Here is an 18,437-nt window from a genome sequence, read left to right as displayed (position 1 = left end):
TCACTCACTTTTGTTGTTATCATTTATCTTTAACCCTGGTCATGTCAAGTTATAACATCATGGTTCTTTGCAGGACTGATGTTAGCAAGCTGAAGTTCGAAGGGAAAACCTTTTACGTCATCGGGATTCAGAAAGAGGTGAGAGCAGTGTCCTCCTGCACGCACTTTCTCTTATCTAAAGAGGTAAAAATGAAGAATAAAACGTGCTGCGTAGTTTCCTCCATCATGATGATGAATTGTGTAGAACCAGAGTCGTCATCATCATGCTGACCTGTTAGATCCCAACCTCTAACATTTGTGGAGTTCAGTGCTTCTGGAAAAAAGACCATAACTCTGACATAGATGCACAGTTTTGTGTTAGTGACTGTTTTTGATCTCCAAGTGTACTCTTCATCCTTTCCTCTCTTTCCTCCTTCCAATCCTTTTCCCCTTTCTTCATCAGCGTAATGGTTACATCAGATAAATGTGCTATGAAACTGTATTGTTTGTCTATGTAATCCTGTCCACCATCACACACACTGTATATGTGTGTGTGTCGCTGTTTCAGATCTCCTTAACAGGCAGGATTCACTGTAACAGGATGGTGGGTGTGTTACGAATAACCTCCTCACTCACATTGTGTGTCGACTGTGGCCCAAATATGAGACTCCTCCACTACACCCATGTTAGAAGCATCTCTGACAAATATAAATGAAATGACGTTTCTGCTTGAAACTGACACAGACGGTATCTACTGACTTCAAACGTTGTGTTAAATTACAACTAGAGCAGGTTTCTTGCATTTGGGACACATGTTTCATCTGTACGCTCGATGTTTGTCATCCAGTCCAGAGCTGTGGTAGATTCTGAGCAGTAATTTTGGTGCATTATGCCTCATATATATTTGTGCATATCACCTTTATTTCGCAAGAAAGACAGCACACTACCACTCACATATTAACCCATATTGATTCAGTCAGAGGTGCCTTAGAAATACTTAATAATAAAGCCAGGTTGGTCTTTAATCTACCAATCAGCCAATCAATCAGTCTCATAAGTATTCTCTTCATTACAGAAGCTCAGACCAGCTCTCCCATCTCTGCTTAACTTGTCAGTCTGTCTGCCTGTTTGTCTGTTTGGCAACTCATGTGCGGCTGAAGATGCAGTTTTATCTTTGTGTTTCTGTCTCTTCTCTCTGTGTGTAAACATAGTCATCACTGGTGAGTAAATGCAAGTAACAATAGCAGCACAAAACACATGTCGTACTTAAATCCTCAATTTGATGCCTCTCCCCACGGTCCTGCTCTCACCTCACGTTATGACTGGAGGAGCCTTTTTCATCTTTTACTGTGCTCATTATTTGTTCAGTGTTGTTTTGTGTTGCATCATTTCACACAAAAGTTGTTTTAAGCTCATGTGTTCACGCAGTTATTTTGAGTCTGTGTCAATAAAAAGAATCAGTTCTATGGTTAAAATTTCAGTCAGTATCCCTGTCCTGTGCAACTATTCCCCATAGCCTCATTCTCAGAATAAGCTTCATGTCAGTAGTAACTATAGATTATGATGCATAATCTATAACTCTGTCCATGTCATGTATTTAACATCAGAAAGTTGTTTATGTCTTCATTTTGACTGTGTCCTTATATGTGTGTGTGTGTGTGTGTGTGTGTGTGTGTGTGTGTGTGTATGTGTGTGTATACTGTATATATTTACATCATATCTAAGGATAAGGATTTGAATCGTTGTCTGTGTTGTGTGTGACAGGTCACAGCATGATTTCACTCTTTGCCCTCACCTCTGTTATTTCACCTGGAACACATTAACTTAACTGTCCCACTTTGAGCTGATGGCAACTTTTCATGCTTTATTACTGCAACACTGTAATGTAAAATGTCCTTTTATCATATTCTTTAGTTACCTATTGGTGCCCCAGCCTAGACATAAATGTTAATGGTATGTTAATTCAAATGGGCTTAACATTACACGAGGGGATAGCAGTTGAAAAGTAGCTTGCAAATTAGTGTATCCCATTGAATGAGGTATTGGAAACATAAGATGTGTAATACTTTAGTTATGTAAATGTATCTTTTCAGAGTTAAATCAGCATCAGAAAATGTCATGTCATGCTTTAAAAGCCCTTTTGCATGTCAGCCAAAGTGGGACCATTTGTTAGTAATATTTTAACATGCAGTTCTGGTGCTTTCACACACACATGGCCACTGCAGCACATGTGTGTAAATCACAACGACATACCTAATATAAGTGATGTGTGACACTGAGGGTGTTGAGCAACATAGCTGACTGTAGGAAAGGAAGCAAACTGGATCAGAGCACGGCAGTAAACTGTTTTCTGGAGGTTTCCACATCCCAATTTTTTCCTTTAAAAAAAAAAAAAAATGTGTGGCGAACCATGGTTGTTACTGTTTTACAGTAACTCACTCCCATGTTATTGATCTCAGTGTTTCTTCCCAGCGTCTCTCGCTCACCCTCTCCCTGTGTTGTAGAGCAGCATTGATCTGGGATCTCATATTACCAGACACACAGGACTGAAAACTAGACATTTACAGGAATAGATCACTCCTCCTAGTCCATAAAGACCCATGTTCTGCAAGCTACAAGCCCTTTTAACTGCTGAACGCTATGGGCAAATCACTATATCTGTCTTACATCTTGCTAAGCTTACAGCTTTGTGTCTGTGGGTCAGCATTTTGCACAGCTCCCTCTCATCGTGTTCAGCACTTCTTCTGCCCTCATTCACACGTCTTTTGGTAATCTCATTTCTGATCCTCATCTCTCTCTCTGTCTTTGTCCTTTTCTGTGCAGAAGAAACTGGTGTTGACATTTCACACTTCGACCCCTGCAGCGTGTAAGCACTTATGGAAGTGCGGGGTGGAGAACCAAGCCTTTTACAAGTGCGTCACACACATACACAGACACACACACACACGTCCAGGAAATGTATTGAGCTGCTCTTGAACTCAGAGACACTTGAGACTGTACCACGTTATTTCATCCCAAAATGTCCCTTCCACCACAAAATGATTAGTTAATATTTGTTGGTAAAAAAGCTAATAAGATACTTACCATTCCCAAAAGGAGTGTTGAGCTTAACATGAGGAACATACTGTATATTTATCATGTATAATAAATATTTAACCGAGATGGCACTGATCTAGTTGGTAACTGTTGCAGCAGTTTTTAAACATATTTAAATCAAATCTATTTTTAGTGGCTAATATTAGCTTTCCTTTATGTTCCACTTAGGTCTTTCAGCACATTATCACTATTTTCAGCTTATTTTCCTGCCTCTCTCTCTGCTACAATATGCCGTTGTCCTTCACTGTGGAGCAGCTGATCGCTCCGAGGTCGTCGCTCTGAATATTGACTGACTATTGACACTGCCGGCGTGTCGGGAATGGAAACAAGCTTGGGGTGAAGGCAAAAGAGAGAGAATGGAAACCAAACTCCACTTTTGTCTGTGGTCATGGTGAATGCAAGGTTGCTAGCAAACTAAAATGAATGAGCTCTCTGCCTCAGTCAAGGTTCAGTGGGAATATCAGCAAAGCAATTTATTGCACTTGATAGTCACACGACAGCAGAGGAAGTTGTCAGAGATGTGATCGTACTCCTTGTGTTCTGAGTTGCTCAAAACATCTCAACAGTTTCACAAGACTTGAACTATTCCTCTTTCTCCTTTAAACACCCTGAGAGATCACATCACAACGTGACAGATCACTGATATATTGTTTTGTCAAAGCTGTCAAGAATGAACTTGATCTCAATCCGCAATCTGCAACAATTCTGATAATCAATTAATCGTTTAAGTAAATTTTCAAGCAAAAATGCTAAACATGACCTAGTTCCAGCTTCATAAATGTGAAAATTTGCAGATTTCATTTGTACTGAATATCTTTGGGCTTTTGATTGTTGGTCAGACAAAACAAGACATTTGATGATGTCACCTTGGACGTTGGGAAGCTTTTCACAGTTTACTACACAGTTTTATAGACCAATGAATCAATAATGAAAATAATCTTTAGCTGCAGCCTTACCAACAGGAGGTCCCTAAAGTGTTCATGTGAAAATCCAGAGACAGCAGGGCAGCTCCACCTGCTGAAGAAGATTGTGTGATAGAAACAAAAGCTCTAGAACAGCGTGGACCTTGAGTGGACGTTGTGGTGAGATTGTTTTGTTAACTGACAGATCAGGAAATCTGTGGACGCAACAGATCCCACGCAGACAAGCAGAACACTCTGGAGTACAAATGGACTTTAAATCCTTAAATATATGCATTTAAAAAGGAGCTCATGTGAGTCCAAAGGAAGATTGAGATAATGAAGAGAGAGAACACCCACCCAGGTTAAAACAAACTGCAACGGAGGAAGAGTGAGGAAGATGTGGAGCGGGGCTGAGAGGCTGCTTTTTGATTTCTTCATGGTGACCTTCCTCTGAAGGTCCACCTTTCCCTCTTTACTGCAGGCAGTACTGTTCACTTAAAACATGTTTTAGTTTTGAAATATTTCCATATGATTTGTCTTTGCTATATTTACTGTACACTATTTTATTTGCTGCTACAATGTGCCAGTTCTTCCACAGGTCTTGTGCCATCTTGTTTAAATTACATGTAAGAAAGCTTTCAAAAGGAAGACAAGGTTATAAAGTTATGAAAGCTTTCTGGCCGAAGCCTGTATAACTCTGGATTCTGATTTCTTAATGACAGCAGCTCATGTGCCTCTGAGAGGCAGACAGAGAGGGAGTGGATGTCATCTCGGATGTCAGACAAGCATCAGAGCAGCTTAATCAAATCAGAGTGAATTGAGTTTGTAAATGGCACCCAAGCGGAGCTTTGAGACCGTCTGTCTCTCTCACACACACTAAGCAGAGCAGAGGTGTGTGTCTGTACTCTCGCACCATCTCTGCTGCTCTGGAGTTTGGTTTTGCATGATAAATGATCCTGAACGAAACATGAAGGTTTGACCTACAGCAGCAACTTGATACACCTTGAAACACCTTCCTCTTCTGCTTACTAAGAGGCTAGTTTGTGTAACACAGTAACTCACTCCCTGTTGGTACATTACCTGAAAGAATATGGTAGATGTGTTGCGGTAAGGGTTAATGTTACAGTCACGAAACAAAAAGCCATGAAAATGTTTTTAGAAGAATGAGTTGTTTGTGCCGCAGAGGCTTTGTAATAATGAAGTTCTTTGTCTTTCTTCCTCCCTCCCTCTGACAGGTGTGCAAAGTCAAGTCAGATAAAGACAGTTTCCAGCAGTAACATCTTCTTCAAAGGCAGCAGGTTCAGATACAGGTGAGACAGTTTTCAAGTTAGTTTTCCTAAGAGTGAGTATTTTCTTTTACAGACAATACAGTGACAGACAGTAAAAGATGTGTCATATGTGGTAAAGGACGAGAGCGGGATCTATATGTGTGAAGAGAGTTGGAAAACAGAGACAAAAAATGGAACCACATGGGAGAGAAGTTATGCAGAAAGACGGTCCGATTCAACCACTTCAGAGATTTTAAAATGCAAAATCACCCACGGTTCATTGGCAGGTCATCACTCTACTACTCCATCACTCTACTTTGCAATTATACTTTTACTGTCGATAAAATCATTGGTTTCAGCCAGTGAGTGAGTACGACTAAAATTAACTACAGTGACTCGTGAATGATAGTGAACTTGCACTAACCTGAGAAACTGACATACCACACATGCTGATTTACTTTCAGCCCATCAGCATGGTGCCTCTCCTCTTTGTACATGAGCACCTACATCCAGTTTGGCGTTGGTCTCTGTGATTTACTGACTCTAATATCACAGGAAAGCCTCTTCATAAGTCTGTTATTGAAGCCATGTTAGCCCCGATTCTCCTCTCAGACAAAGCTCTTTACCAGGCTTACACTTCAGTCCGCTCCATTTCATCAGCTAGCTAAAGCAGTTTGGCTTAAGGGCTCAACGATGAATAATAGCATATGGTGGAGTTATATGGGAAATGTGGGAATTGGTCATTTCTGCAAATGCACACAGAAAAGATATTTGTGGTCTACAAACGAAAGCAATTTTCATAAAGCAGAGCAGGTCAGATCTTCATCAAACTTGTGTTGGACCAGCCGACTACTGTTCATCTATACAGCATTTTCCAGTATACTGTATGCCCACTTTTGCCAGCACGCAGTACTGATATCCCTTGTGGATGAGAACCACCCCAGATGTTTAATTTCTCCCTCTAATTTACGACCTAACCATCAATCTCTATAGCAATAGGCTGATGGGGGGGATGGTGGAGCCTGCTGGCTGGAAACAGAGTGGTCAGAGTCCAGAAGCTCCAGTCGCCCAACAATCAGACTAATGGAGCAGCTGACCCTGCCGGCAGGAAACTGACTGCTCAGCAGCACAGAAACAGCACTGAATATGAGGAATAACTGAAAAACACAGATAAAAACATGACATATGTTTCTCTTCAGATGTCGTCTTATCAGTCAGACTCTTGATTCCAATTTAAAAACTGATATCAAGGTCTTTTTAACTCAATATGAGCCTGACTGAAGCCTGAGGAGTTTGAGGAGTGTTCAATTAAAACGAGAAGTGATTAAGCCTTTTATAGACTTGCTTTTATGCACAGTGATGACCTGTAAATGTTACTTGCCGCTCTTCGAGTCCCATGTCTAAATCTATGCTTATAATAATAATTTTGCCGCTGTTGTAAATCATTGTTTTATTTTGCAAAGCTATTTATAATTCAGAGCAAAAATGCAACATAGAAAGATAGAGATAGATGAAAGTATTTTTACAGCAGTTGCACCTCTTTGTCTTTTTTCTTTGGTTAGCGGAAGAGTGGCCAAGGAGGTGATAGAAGCCAGCTCTAAGATTCAGAGAGAGCCTCCAGAGGTGCGCAGGTAAGTGACAAATCACCTGCGCACAGTGAGAAAACAGTTATTAAAAGTTATTGCTTGCTTATTTACATAATATATATACAATATCCTTCTACCGAGGGATATCACATGGAAAAATCAAATTATCATCCATTTATGGAGCTCAAAATGTGCAAAAAAAGATAAATTAGAGCCACATCTGGAGCAGACATGCTTTCATTATGCAAGACAACACACATCTGAACGTAACGCACAAAGCAGTCCGTGTAGTTGATGATTGTGTTTTTCAGAGCCCAGTTTGGTCAGAGTCGAAGTTTTAACTCTCTGAGCCATAAAAACCTCATCATGAACATGGAGCCGCTGGTACCTGCACTGCCCTCCACCAACGAATACGAAGAGACGGCTACAGACAATGGTAGGATGTTACTTACACACACACACACACACACACACACACACACACACACACACACACACACATGACCTCCTGCCACAGACCTCTGGAAAGTCACATGGGGTCTCCCTTGTGTAGGAAGAAGCACATGCAGAACCCTCAGACAGAAAGCGTTAATTGAGCAGCTGATGCTCCCATCCCTCCATCAGTCTTGTCTCCCTGGAGACACCAATCACAGCATGCTAAAAATACCCTTCCCATGATCCTCCGGGAGTTTACCACCATGCCTGTGTGTGTCCATGTGTCTGACTTTGTGTGTGTTTTACAGAGGAAGATACACTTTGTGACCTCACAGAAACAGAGCGATAGACCCAGCTAGTGTTATCATTAATGAAGTATGTAATTTAGTACAATTTATAGTGAAAATAAGATTTTCTGTAAAAGAAAAGCTTAATTTAAACCCAAATAAATATTAATTCATTATAAATGTATTATTGGAAACGTTATTCCCTATTTATGTTGAAGTGTATGCTTACCAAGAGACACATTTTACACGTTTTCATGTTGTTTGCAGCTGACTAAAAGACTCTAGGTTAAGCAAGCAATTTATTAGAATCAATTAATGAAACACTGTCTATTTACCCTATTATTAGAACTATAGTACTTTCTAGGAAATATTTTAGGACAGTATTTAGAAATGATGTAGCAGTATGTAGCCATAGTGGTGAGGTGTATAATGATAGTGGTTGCTGAAGGATTTTTCAGCTAAGCCTTTTATCAGCTGGCCTGTTGACACTGGCTCAAGGCTGAACTGGGATCAGTTCTCTCCCCATGAGAGGGTAGAAGAGTAGGGTCTGTTTTCTTTCCCCTTATGAGGTGATGTGCCGAGCAGAGCAGCATTGCTCAGGAGAAAATCCACTGAAGCAGCACAGAGTAGTTGGTATTTTAAGGCCTTTTCCGCAGGACGCTGTGGGATTTAATGTTTCCCTCTTGACATTTTTTCCATATTAGCGTTTTTCTCTGTCGCCTTTTCTCTCCGTTATTATTCCCGACACTCTCCACTGCGACCTATTATCTGATTAAAGCATAAATCTTGTTGTTAGGGAAGAGCACAGGCTAAGGTTACACAAGACAATATGAGAGCCAGGGCGGACAGAGAGGAGTTAAAAGAGATGGAGAGAATAAGAGAGAGGAGAAAATGGACTCCAGGGCTGAGGAGAATGAACAAAGGTTAGGAAGGATGAACGCCACCAGCTCCGGTCATGCCGTGTGTGCCACAGCATAACAGGAGAAAGTGAGGGTAAATGTAAGACAAATGGAAGGTCACATGGCAGAAGATATGTTAAACCAAATAAAGAAATGGGATATAAGAGAGGTGGAGGAAAAGGCAAGAAAGTTATGTAAATACATGTGAGTGTGTGTGTCTGGTAGAGAGAATGACAAGGGCGTAGGTTTGGTTTCAGAGGTAAGAGGGAAGTCAGATGTTATTAGAAAAACTTCCATCCTACGAACATTTGCTCCGTCTCTCATTCACTTCTATTGAAATTTAAGCATGTGCTTCCTGTTTCGGTGTGATCTCCAGCTGCTCACAGGTCAGAGTTCACCTTCATTAAACAGAAACACTGATACACTTGAAACTTGAGAAGGGCAGAGTGCGGGGGAAACTTTGTTGAATGTAAATGTAATGTGACCGTACCTTAAGGCCCAAGCTACTCAGGTGCAGACCATTTCCTAAACCAACCACACCAGCTGCAGGGAAAGAGAGGGAGGGACGTCACAGAGCACAGAGCACTGATGTTTACTGCCTTATCTTTGGCTGATGTTCTGCGTTTCTTTAAAGGAGAATATAACTAAATTAATGTTTACCCAAAAAATCAAAACACCAATGTCCAACCAGCACAAATCAATGTTGCTTGTAAAGCCTATTGCAGTGAGTGCAGATGAGTGTGTAAACGTTTTTATCAACTCAATCCAGTTTCTATCATTTGGATTTTGGCAGCTAGACACAGTTTGAAGAGATTTTAGTCTGTAAAACCATCTGAAAGTATAAAAGTGTTGGACTTAATTACCTTGCAAAGAGCCTGTCCATACTACTGAGTTATTGTTGTTGTGATGTATCTTTTCTTTTCTTTCATCCATCCATCTATCCACATATTACAGGACACGACCCTTTGTCTTTCACAGACATTGAGCCCTTCCTCTCATATTACCTAACTCCTTTCCTTCATCTTTTACACCCCACCCTCCCTCCTTCCTCCCTCCCTCCTTACTTCCTTCATTTTCACACATTGACCCGAGCCATGCTCTTTAGGCCTTCACACATGTACAGTACAATCACGCTGTTGTGCCATCACTCTCTTCAAACTGCTGATAGATTTCTTCTCTCTCTCACGCCTCTTCTGACAGAATTTACGCCACCTGCCTCTCTCCTCCTCTCTCTCCTCCTCTCTCTCTGTCTTTCTCCCGTCTCCCCTCATCCCATTTAGAGGAAAATCAATACTTCTTGGCTCAGGGTCAAAGAGCTGCAGCAGTAAGCATCTCGTCTGTCTCACTTGGTTAGTTTGGGAGGGGCAGGGAGGTAGTCATCAAATCAAGGACCTCACGCACCACTGACAGGATACAGGCTGAGCAATGACAAGAAATTCGATTTGAGAATGCTTCGTTTCCTGCTGCAGTTCCTGCTAGTCTGTGCTGTATGATACTCAATATAATAGAAAACATTTTGGTTGTTTATCATTTAATAAACCATGCTACAGTGGGGGGTTGATAATGAGCCATTGATGAAAATGTTTTGGATTTCACCCAGAACAGTCAAAGGCCCTATGTCAACCCAGAATTACCCAGATTTAGAAGATGACAAGGCAGATGACCATATTTGGTCTCAGGCCACTGTCTAACACTTATCAGTAGACTGAATCTTGAAGTTATTTAAAACAGAGAACAACATATTGCTCTGAAAAGATACTAACATATTACTTCTCAAAGAGTACAATTTTAGAAGACTTCAGGGGAAGTGAGGTTAAGGCCGGGAACCACCATCCGATAAGTTACAGAAATTCCAGGAGGAAGGGGGAAGCACTTGTTCCAGGTGTAGAGATGATAATGTAAACAGGGTCTGAACTTCTCTCTTTTCATTTCTCACACAAGTGCTTCTGTCACTTTTTGTGTGTACTACCGAGTGCAAAACCATGAATGCCTTCAAGAAAATGATTCCCCATTTGAATGATTGTGCCTTTTCTATGACGACGTCGTCCAAACTATAATTTTAAGTATATCCCCACCTTTAAACAGTCAAATGCTGACTCTTTTAAGAAGGCTACTGCAAGGACTTTGGGATAAAGTGTCCTCGAGATGGTCTAGGATCACCGTCTATATTCAGAGCACTAATCTCAGCCATTAGAGGGGAAACAGGAAGCTGACCCAAGGTCAGTGCTGACCTTGTTCTGTTTGTACAGCCTGTCCCCCTTCTTATCTACCAAAATCCACTCTCACACACACACACACACACACACTGGTCATATTTTGGCTAGGGCTATCACTCATGGATGTTTCATAGGGATTAGACTCCATATTCATGTCTCACATTTGAGGCTTCATCCACGCTCCTGTCATCACTTAACACAACACATGGGATCCTGAGAGTCATGCAACAAGTCTTCTTTTATCCTCAAGCCAACCACTGTACAGTTCATTTCATATTAATGCTTATTAATGTCCCCACACAGTCCACACTTGCCTGTCTGTAATCAAAAATTAGCTTGGAGGGATGTGTGTTTGTGTGTGTTTGAGCGAATGTCTCTCTCTGTCTGTCAGTGTTGGAGTGTAACATATTTACTGTGGAGTGAAACAGAAATACAAAATGTCGGATATAAAGACAGAGATAAAGAAGTCTTGCAGAGAGGAAAAGAAAGTGATCCCCATCCCACCCTGGGTCAGGCCTGCCCCTGTGTAATCAGAGTTAGATTAGCTGCCCCTCTGCAGCCAGGACCACCTGGTTATATATAGAAACTGCAGCTTTGGGCCTGATCCTCCTCTAATGCCCCTCCACTCTTTGTTAACATCGCTGACATTCACAGGAGGACCCGCCATGTCTGTGTATCAGAGAGAGAGAATGTGTCTGGTGCATGTCTCTCACCATCTCTCTCAGTATAGGTGTGTGTGTGTGTGTGTGTGTGCGTGCCCATCCCAGCCTCAGAGCTCAGCTGGCAGCCTGGTCAGTCGGGCAGTCGACAGCTGTGTTTGAGGTTTGTCATCAGACTGAACAATGGAGGTCCTCGAGCACAGAAACAGCAGTGATGTTGGAGGCGGCCTCATGCAGAGCAGTTTGGAGTTGGGGGTGAGCGACCGAACCCACGTAGGCGACACCCTGAGCTGCGGGAGCCAGGGCAGGGCAGGGGGACTCGGGCTGGACATGACCCCAGAGAGGCTGGAGGGTGAGGGAATGGAGGAGGGACAGGCCGGGCCTCTTGAAGTATTCCACCCAGGGGAGCCTGCAGATGAGCGGGCGTCCTCGATAGTAGTGGCTGAGGCCTTGAGGTGCCAGGTGAAGATAACAACACGACGAAGCCTGCATCTACGTATAGCCAATCACACGGCCCGGGATGTTTATGTGCGGCTGGTGGGACATGGAGGACGCATCGCCGAAATCAATACTGGACTTCCGAGAAATACGCTGGAACAGAGTAAGACTGGGTGGCAGAAACAGAAACATGCGTCAGATTGACATCAAGACACATACAAGTTTAGTGTGGTGCATCTTTTGTTTTGCAGTTTCTTAAAGTTTAGTTGCATTCAGTTTCCCATCTTTTGAAAACTGGAGTATTGGCCTTTCAATCATCCCTGTATGATGCAGCTTTAAACATGTATTTCTACATTTAAATCAGTATCAAGAAACGTGCTGTAAATGTATGAGCTAGTTTAGCCCAGTAGTTGGGTTGCCAGGTTTGTTGTGGCAACCGCGTGGTGCAAACTGTAAGTGTAATCTATCAAATATCCTGAGACTCTCAAGAGATCTCTTTAATGTGTGTGTATGTGTGTGTGTGTGTGTGTGAAAGAGAGAGAGAGTAGTATGCAGCATTCACAAACATAATGTGTGTTGAAGTAACTACATATAATCCACTCTGGCAGACAGATTTGTTGTAAAACAGCAGGCTGAATGATTCAGGAAGACATTTTGAACATTTGGATGGTAGATTTGTGAATGGAGCCACAGAAGAGAGCTGCTTGAATATTATTTTCATGATTTTATTTCTGTTTAAGTTTTATAAGACTATGAGATGAAAAAGTTTCTTGAATTCAAAACCAACTTTGAGTAACTTCATAAATGCAAAGGTAAATTAGCAAAAAGAAAGCCTTATTTCTTTATCAAGATTTAACAAAAGTTTTTATAAAAGTATTAATAATGATTTTTCTTAATTATCTCCTTGTTTTTATTTAATATCAGTTATAATTTGAAGATGTGTAATGACACTCTGTGGATTCTGTGTAAATTAGGAACATGTAGACATTAAGACACTCACTTACTGGCCTCACGGTACCCCTGTCGGCATACCTCCACCCTACTGAAGTGTCCTTGATACTGAACACTGACACTGAATCTTCATCAGGTTTAGGAGTCTTTACAGCTCATCATTCTCTTTCACTTGAAACTGTGCAGAGTAAGTGTGCATGAGAGGAGAAAGTCTGCAGTTACTGTGAACTTTTACATTTTAGCATTTAACAAACATTCTTAACATGTAATACAGTACTGTTTCTAACAGCTGTTAAAAAGTACTTAAAAAGATTTAAAACTTCTTGTGTGTTGCTTCAGTAGCAGGAGCTGAGAAATCAATCAAATTGAGAAGAGCTGCGTAAACACACAGTACTGTAAAAGATGGCTCTGTTCTCACTCACATGTACAGTTGTACAGATAAATATACTTTGTGTGTTTGGTTGTCGATGATGAGGTTGCATGACAAAGATAAATAGGTCTGTCTACACTTACATAACAGGGAAAACCCTGTTGAGTGAGCATGAGTGTGTGTTTGCTTGTGTGTGTGTGTGTGTGTGTGTGTGTGTGTGTGTGTGTGTGTGTTTGCTGGCCACGCAGGAATCTAGCGTCTTGTAGTGTGAATCACCACATCTAAGGAGAAGCTTGTATCTGAGCTAACAGGACAGAAAGCAGACAGTGTTATAAATGGGAAAACTGCAGAGTAACTGTGTTGTGTGTTAAATTGAAAGTCAGAGCTCAGGATTTCTTACTTCTTTTAAAAATAGAATAAAACCTTTTCCAAGAGTGGAGTTTCTGAATAATCATCTGGTGAGGTGAATGTGGAAAGGGAAGGAGGACTTCTTTAAATGTTTTGCTTTTTTACATTATGATTACAGAGAGCCAAAGTCGTGGTGTCATGTACGGATTAGCCTCTGTTCCACTTGCTTCTGCAACTCCATGCGTTCTCTTATTGGTGTTTCTTTTTACATTTGTATTTCTTTCATTGGTCTTTCTGAAAAAAAAGCGAGTTTCTGGAGTTTTCTTTCCATATTCTCAGACAAATCTCCATCCACTAGGCTACAGCAGTTCCTATAAGAAATTGAAACCTTTGTGATTTTAACAAAGTTAATCAACATTTTAAAAACTACAAGCGCGATGGTTGCTTGCTTCATCGTAAATTGGTTTCATTCATGTCCATAAAATTCACCAATGTTTACTTCTAAAGTAATGTTTTTAGGTTAATTGGCGACTCTAAATTGGTGTGAATATGAGCGTGAGCGATTTTTAATACAGCTACTTTAAGCATGGGTCCATCATTTTGAGGAGGACCTGAGACCCAACTGTGAAAATCCCCATTGATTCATATTTTTTCCGTATAATAAATCTGTATTCTATTACAGTTCGGTCTTGCCCTATGTGTGGTGTGCAACTGTGCATCTGTGAGAAGATGAATTATGATAAATTCAGGCTATTACTGGCCGAGTCTGATGCAATGTTTTACTCAAGCCGCAACCAGTAATGGTCAAATGTTGAATATTTATGTCTATTTTCATCACTTTGCTTCCAGCTTCTTCACGTCTGTGTTGTTTGGCTCCTTTCATTTTTCTCCTGCTTCCCTGTTTTCAAGTTTAATGCCCCTCTCCTCTCTGAGTTCAGCCACTCGTTGCCTTTTTGCTGACTCTGTTTCCATGGTACCTGTCACCACTCGCTCCTCAGGTTTTCCACTCCCCTTCTCTGTCCTTCTTTAATTTCTTTCAGTTCGTATTTGAATCCGTTGGCATGGTAACTGATTAGTCAGTTTGGCCTCAAGTTTCTCTGGCATTGTGAGGTTTGTGGTGTTGTGCTTTCTTTGATATTTCAACGTTTCTGTGTTAGCCATGTACAGTGAACTAACAGACTACTTGTTAATGTTTGATGGCCATTAACTGTGGTTGTGGTTCGACTCTTTTAGCTCATGCTGATTTAGTATTATGCAATGAAACATACTGCATACTGAATATTTGCAATTTCTATGTCTAGCAGTGTGTGTGTGTGTGTTTGTGTGTGTGCGTTTGTGTGTGATCACGAGATGAAGTGTTGACTAGCTGAGTCATATGTCATCGGACATTTCCCTCCCAACTCCTACTTAATCCATCACAGGAAGACAGCTGGGCTTGTTTTCACACGTACACATATACATAAATATATATATACATATACACACACATACACATTCATCATGTGAACCGAGGCATCAGTAATGTCTGAGAAACTCATCACTATGTCAACACCTCAGAGTGAAGTCCATCACACACACACACACACTCTCCACTCAGGCTACGTCACATCAGCAGGAAGGTCTGTTACACTGCAGCAGTATTTTCATGATTTTATTTTAATTGAGCTATGTATTGAAATCAGCATGCTTGAACATTATGACAGTTCAAACAGGATCCTGAAGTTCCTCACAGCCTGAAGTATATTACTCAACACTCACAGGGTTAATGTCCCCTGCCAGCATCCGTAGGCCAAATGCAATGACTTAAAGCTGCGACACGCTTAGAGCCAAGCAGATGAGAACACTTTTATATATAGCCACTCTAATAGTGTAACTGCCCTCTCATTTTCAAGGTTGAAGCACAGTTGGATATTTATTGATATTTTATTCATATTAGACTTTTTTTTATTTCACATGTCTGTATTATGGGTGATATCAGAGAGCGCTTTGTCCGTAAGAAATACAGGAACGCCATCATGTGGCTCATGTGTTCAACTGCAGCATAAAAAGCTACAGCTGAGAGTGGCCCCTTGTCCCAGTTGCATACTAAATAGCTGTGTTTTGTGTATGTGACAACATACAACAGACATTAAGAGACTACTCAGAAAAGGTCAGGTGATAGTTGATAAAGGTGCGGCAGCTCTGTCAACAGCTCAGAAAAAATAAATATAGTCTTTTTTTCTTGTGAAAATAACATTTGCTTGATATTTGTATGGTTTTATATTTTGAAAATAGCTGTATATATTACAAAGTCACAGTTAAATTGACATGATTTAGCTCAAACTGCACAATTTAGCATCCTGTTTAAAAAGAAAAAATCAATGTGGCAGTTTGGTCATTTTTTATCAGCATTAGCGCCTAATGTATACATTATACTACAGTATTAGTATGTAGTATGGAATATGTAGAAAGATTATTACTAATGGCACATAACCAAATGTTATTTTTCTTGAATAGAAATTACATTTTTCTAACCTTTACAACATGTATAAATATGACATAATATCCCATTTGTGTGAAATGTTTTGCTCTTCAGTCTGACTTGTCATGATGCTGTTTCACTGTATTTTGCCTTCTCATATCTATATATTCTCACGCTAATGGCAGTTATCTTTAAACCCAGTACACAATGTAATATAAAACATGTTTCTTCTGTCTCTTTCCCTCACCAGGTGTTGTTGCCGTGAAGGATTCTGTCCCCTTGTCTCCTCTCAAACCTTCAGCCGCACCTACAGACACAGACCAACAGAGTACTGAGGGAGGAAACTCTGCTTTGGGCAACGACCTGCAGCCTCCTCGTGTTTCCATGGAAACCTCCAATGTCCGACCTCAGTTGCCCAAAGCTGAAGATGAAGAGGAGGAAGACGACGACGCCAGCGGCCCGCTCACCATTTCTGAGCTTGTCTACAGGTCCACAGAGTTTCCTAACAAATTATTCAAAGCAGCTATGATAAAGAATTTTGTTTCATGGCCTCTTTCAGCTCATTGTTTTGACTTTCCAACTTTTTTCACAACTTTACTGCTTTGGTTCAACAGCTCTCATAGCATCGTTTTCTGGCCACGGCAGACAGCTGTTTTCTGTGAAAACCCAGACAGACGAAGACAAAACTCAGCAACTAGCTAGTGAACATTTAGCAGCCTAAGAGACAGCTATTTCTCTCAGTTTGTGGAGACCAAAACCAGAGCTAAAAGGAAAGTGAATATTGGATTTACATTTGTCAGGTGAACAGAAACATGACTCTGAATAAATTAATGAATTGCTAATGTTGCTCTGTATCTGCTGGATGTACATAATGATATACATAATGCTATAATAACTACAAATCACTAGCTAGTGCTGTCAATACACAACGTAGATTGAAAGGGAAAGTGGAAAGCTTACAACTCCTCAAAATTTGTAGATGGTGGTAGCTGGTAGATAACATTGACAGTCACTAACAGAAGTGCAGCAGACTGTTCCTTCTTCCCCTTTTTCATTCCTACTTTGTATATATTATGATAATGTGTGTTTTCTAAATGTATTTGGATATCTTCCCTCTCCTTTCCAGCCCCTGTGCCAGCATGCTACCCACCCCAGTGGACGACAGTCAGGGAGGTGTCGACTTGCTCTTCTCCTCTCCGGTCCAGAGTCCCGCCAGGCTGCTGAGGGAGCTCCACGCCGACCCCGACATCCAGGCCCAGCTGGAGGCCGAGAGGGAGCGAGACCGGGCCTACGAACGCACCCGACTGGCTGCGAGAAGTCGGATGGGTGGAGTCCTGACCAGCAGCCTGCGTCTGCTGTCGTCCAATGAGAGAGTCAACGCATGTGTGTTGAGCGTGGCCCGCTTCGTTGCCGTGGTAATGGGCGTCCTGCTCGTCACTGTGCCCACACTGCTGCTACTGCTGGAGTCAGACATCGACGTGTCGTTCCTCCACGAGATCCGCCAGACGCCGGAGTTTGAGCAGTTTCACTACGAGTATTACTGCCCGCTTCGGCGCTGGATCCTGTGTAGGATCAGCATGGCCATGGAGAACCTCTGGTCTGACTGAAGAGGAGGAGAAGGAGAAGGAAAGGGAGAGAGTGAGGAGTCAAATATGTCCAAATGTCTGTCTTAACATGTAATTAAATCTTGTAAGTCTTAACAACAGGTGCCTCTTGAGACAAAAGAACCAGGCTGCCAATGGGATGAAACAATTTCCCCAGTTTATTTTATGAGCAGGTGCAATGGATCACAAAACTGTAGAAGGATGTTTTATTAAAAAGGGGCCTCAGATGGAGGTCGCCTCATTATAACATTATTTCTGACTGAATTACACCCAAACAAGTAGATTTGTTTCACCTCTTTGGCAGCACAGTTTACTGTCTTGAAGTAAAAGAGAGAAATACGATTTTAATAATAGGATTCAATCACTTGTTAAGATAGACACTTTGGCAGTGATGAACTGAAAAGAAAGAGGACAAGAGGTACTGTTAAGTGCTCGAGGAAGAGCCTGTGGAAGGGAGAGATTCATGAAAATAAGAGGGCGGGAGAAAAAGTCACATAAAGATTCAGAAAAGAAGTGGTTGGTTTGGTTTTAATAGAAGTTGTAAAGGTCTGTTCACTCCTGATGCTGACGAGCTGAAGCAATGACTCTTTGGTAAATATCACCAACCACCCTGATTGGTTCTCGCCCTCAGAGCAGAGCACCTGATTGGTCACAGAGCCTGTCAGTCATGACGGAGTGGGTGGGCATAGAAAGAGATTGATTTGTCACTGAACGCAACAATAGCCACAGTCAGAGGTACATTATATATATTTAAAAAAACAAGAGAAATATTGATAATTAATACCAATCTTAAATAAGTTGTTTTTAACGTTTTGTACATTTTTATGTGATCCAGATCTTTCAGGAATTTTTCAGTCAGAGGATCTACTTTGAGCTTATTTTGAAATTAAGAGTTTACAAAAGATAACAAAAAAAAAGCAAATTTATCGGGGTGATGGG

General features: G+C 41.3%; 1 protein-coding gene across 1 annotated transcript in view; it reads left to right on the top strand.

Moving 5' to 3' along the window:
- The window catches only part of frmd3 (FERM domain containing 3), a 47,277-nt gene extending 29,776 nt beyond the window's left edge, over positions 1-17,501 (top strand). Inside the window, exons 9-17 of the mRNA XM_070904198.1 lie at positions 74-137; positions 547-582; positions 1,190-1,198; positions 2,802-2,890; positions 5,212-5,286; positions 6,807-6,875; positions 7,142-7,266; positions 16,145-16,382; positions 17,021-17,501. Coding sequence (XP_070760299.1) covers positions 74-137; positions 547-582; positions 1,190-1,198; positions 2,802-2,890; positions 5,212-5,286; positions 6,807-6,875; positions 7,142-7,266; positions 16,145-16,382; positions 17,021-17,501 — 1,186 coding nt within the window. The remainder of the gene's footprint in view (positions 1-73; positions 138-546; positions 583-1,189; positions 1,199-2,801; positions 2,891-5,211; positions 5,287-6,806; positions 6,876-7,141; positions 7,267-16,144; positions 16,383-17,020) is intronic.
- The last annotated feature ends 936 nt before the right edge of the window (positions 17,502-18,437 follow it).

The sequence above is a fragment of the Enoplosus armatus genome, chromosome 4, assembly GCF_043641665.1.
Source record: "Enoplosus armatus isolate fEnoArm2 chromosome 4, fEnoArm2.hap1, whole genome shotgun sequence".
NCBI lineage: Eukaryota > Metazoa > Chordata > Actinopteri > Centrarchiformes > Enoplosidae > Enoplosus > Enoplosus armatus.
Note: the sequence above shows the minus strand (reverse complement) of the source record. Positions and strands in the feature narration are given on the sequence as shown.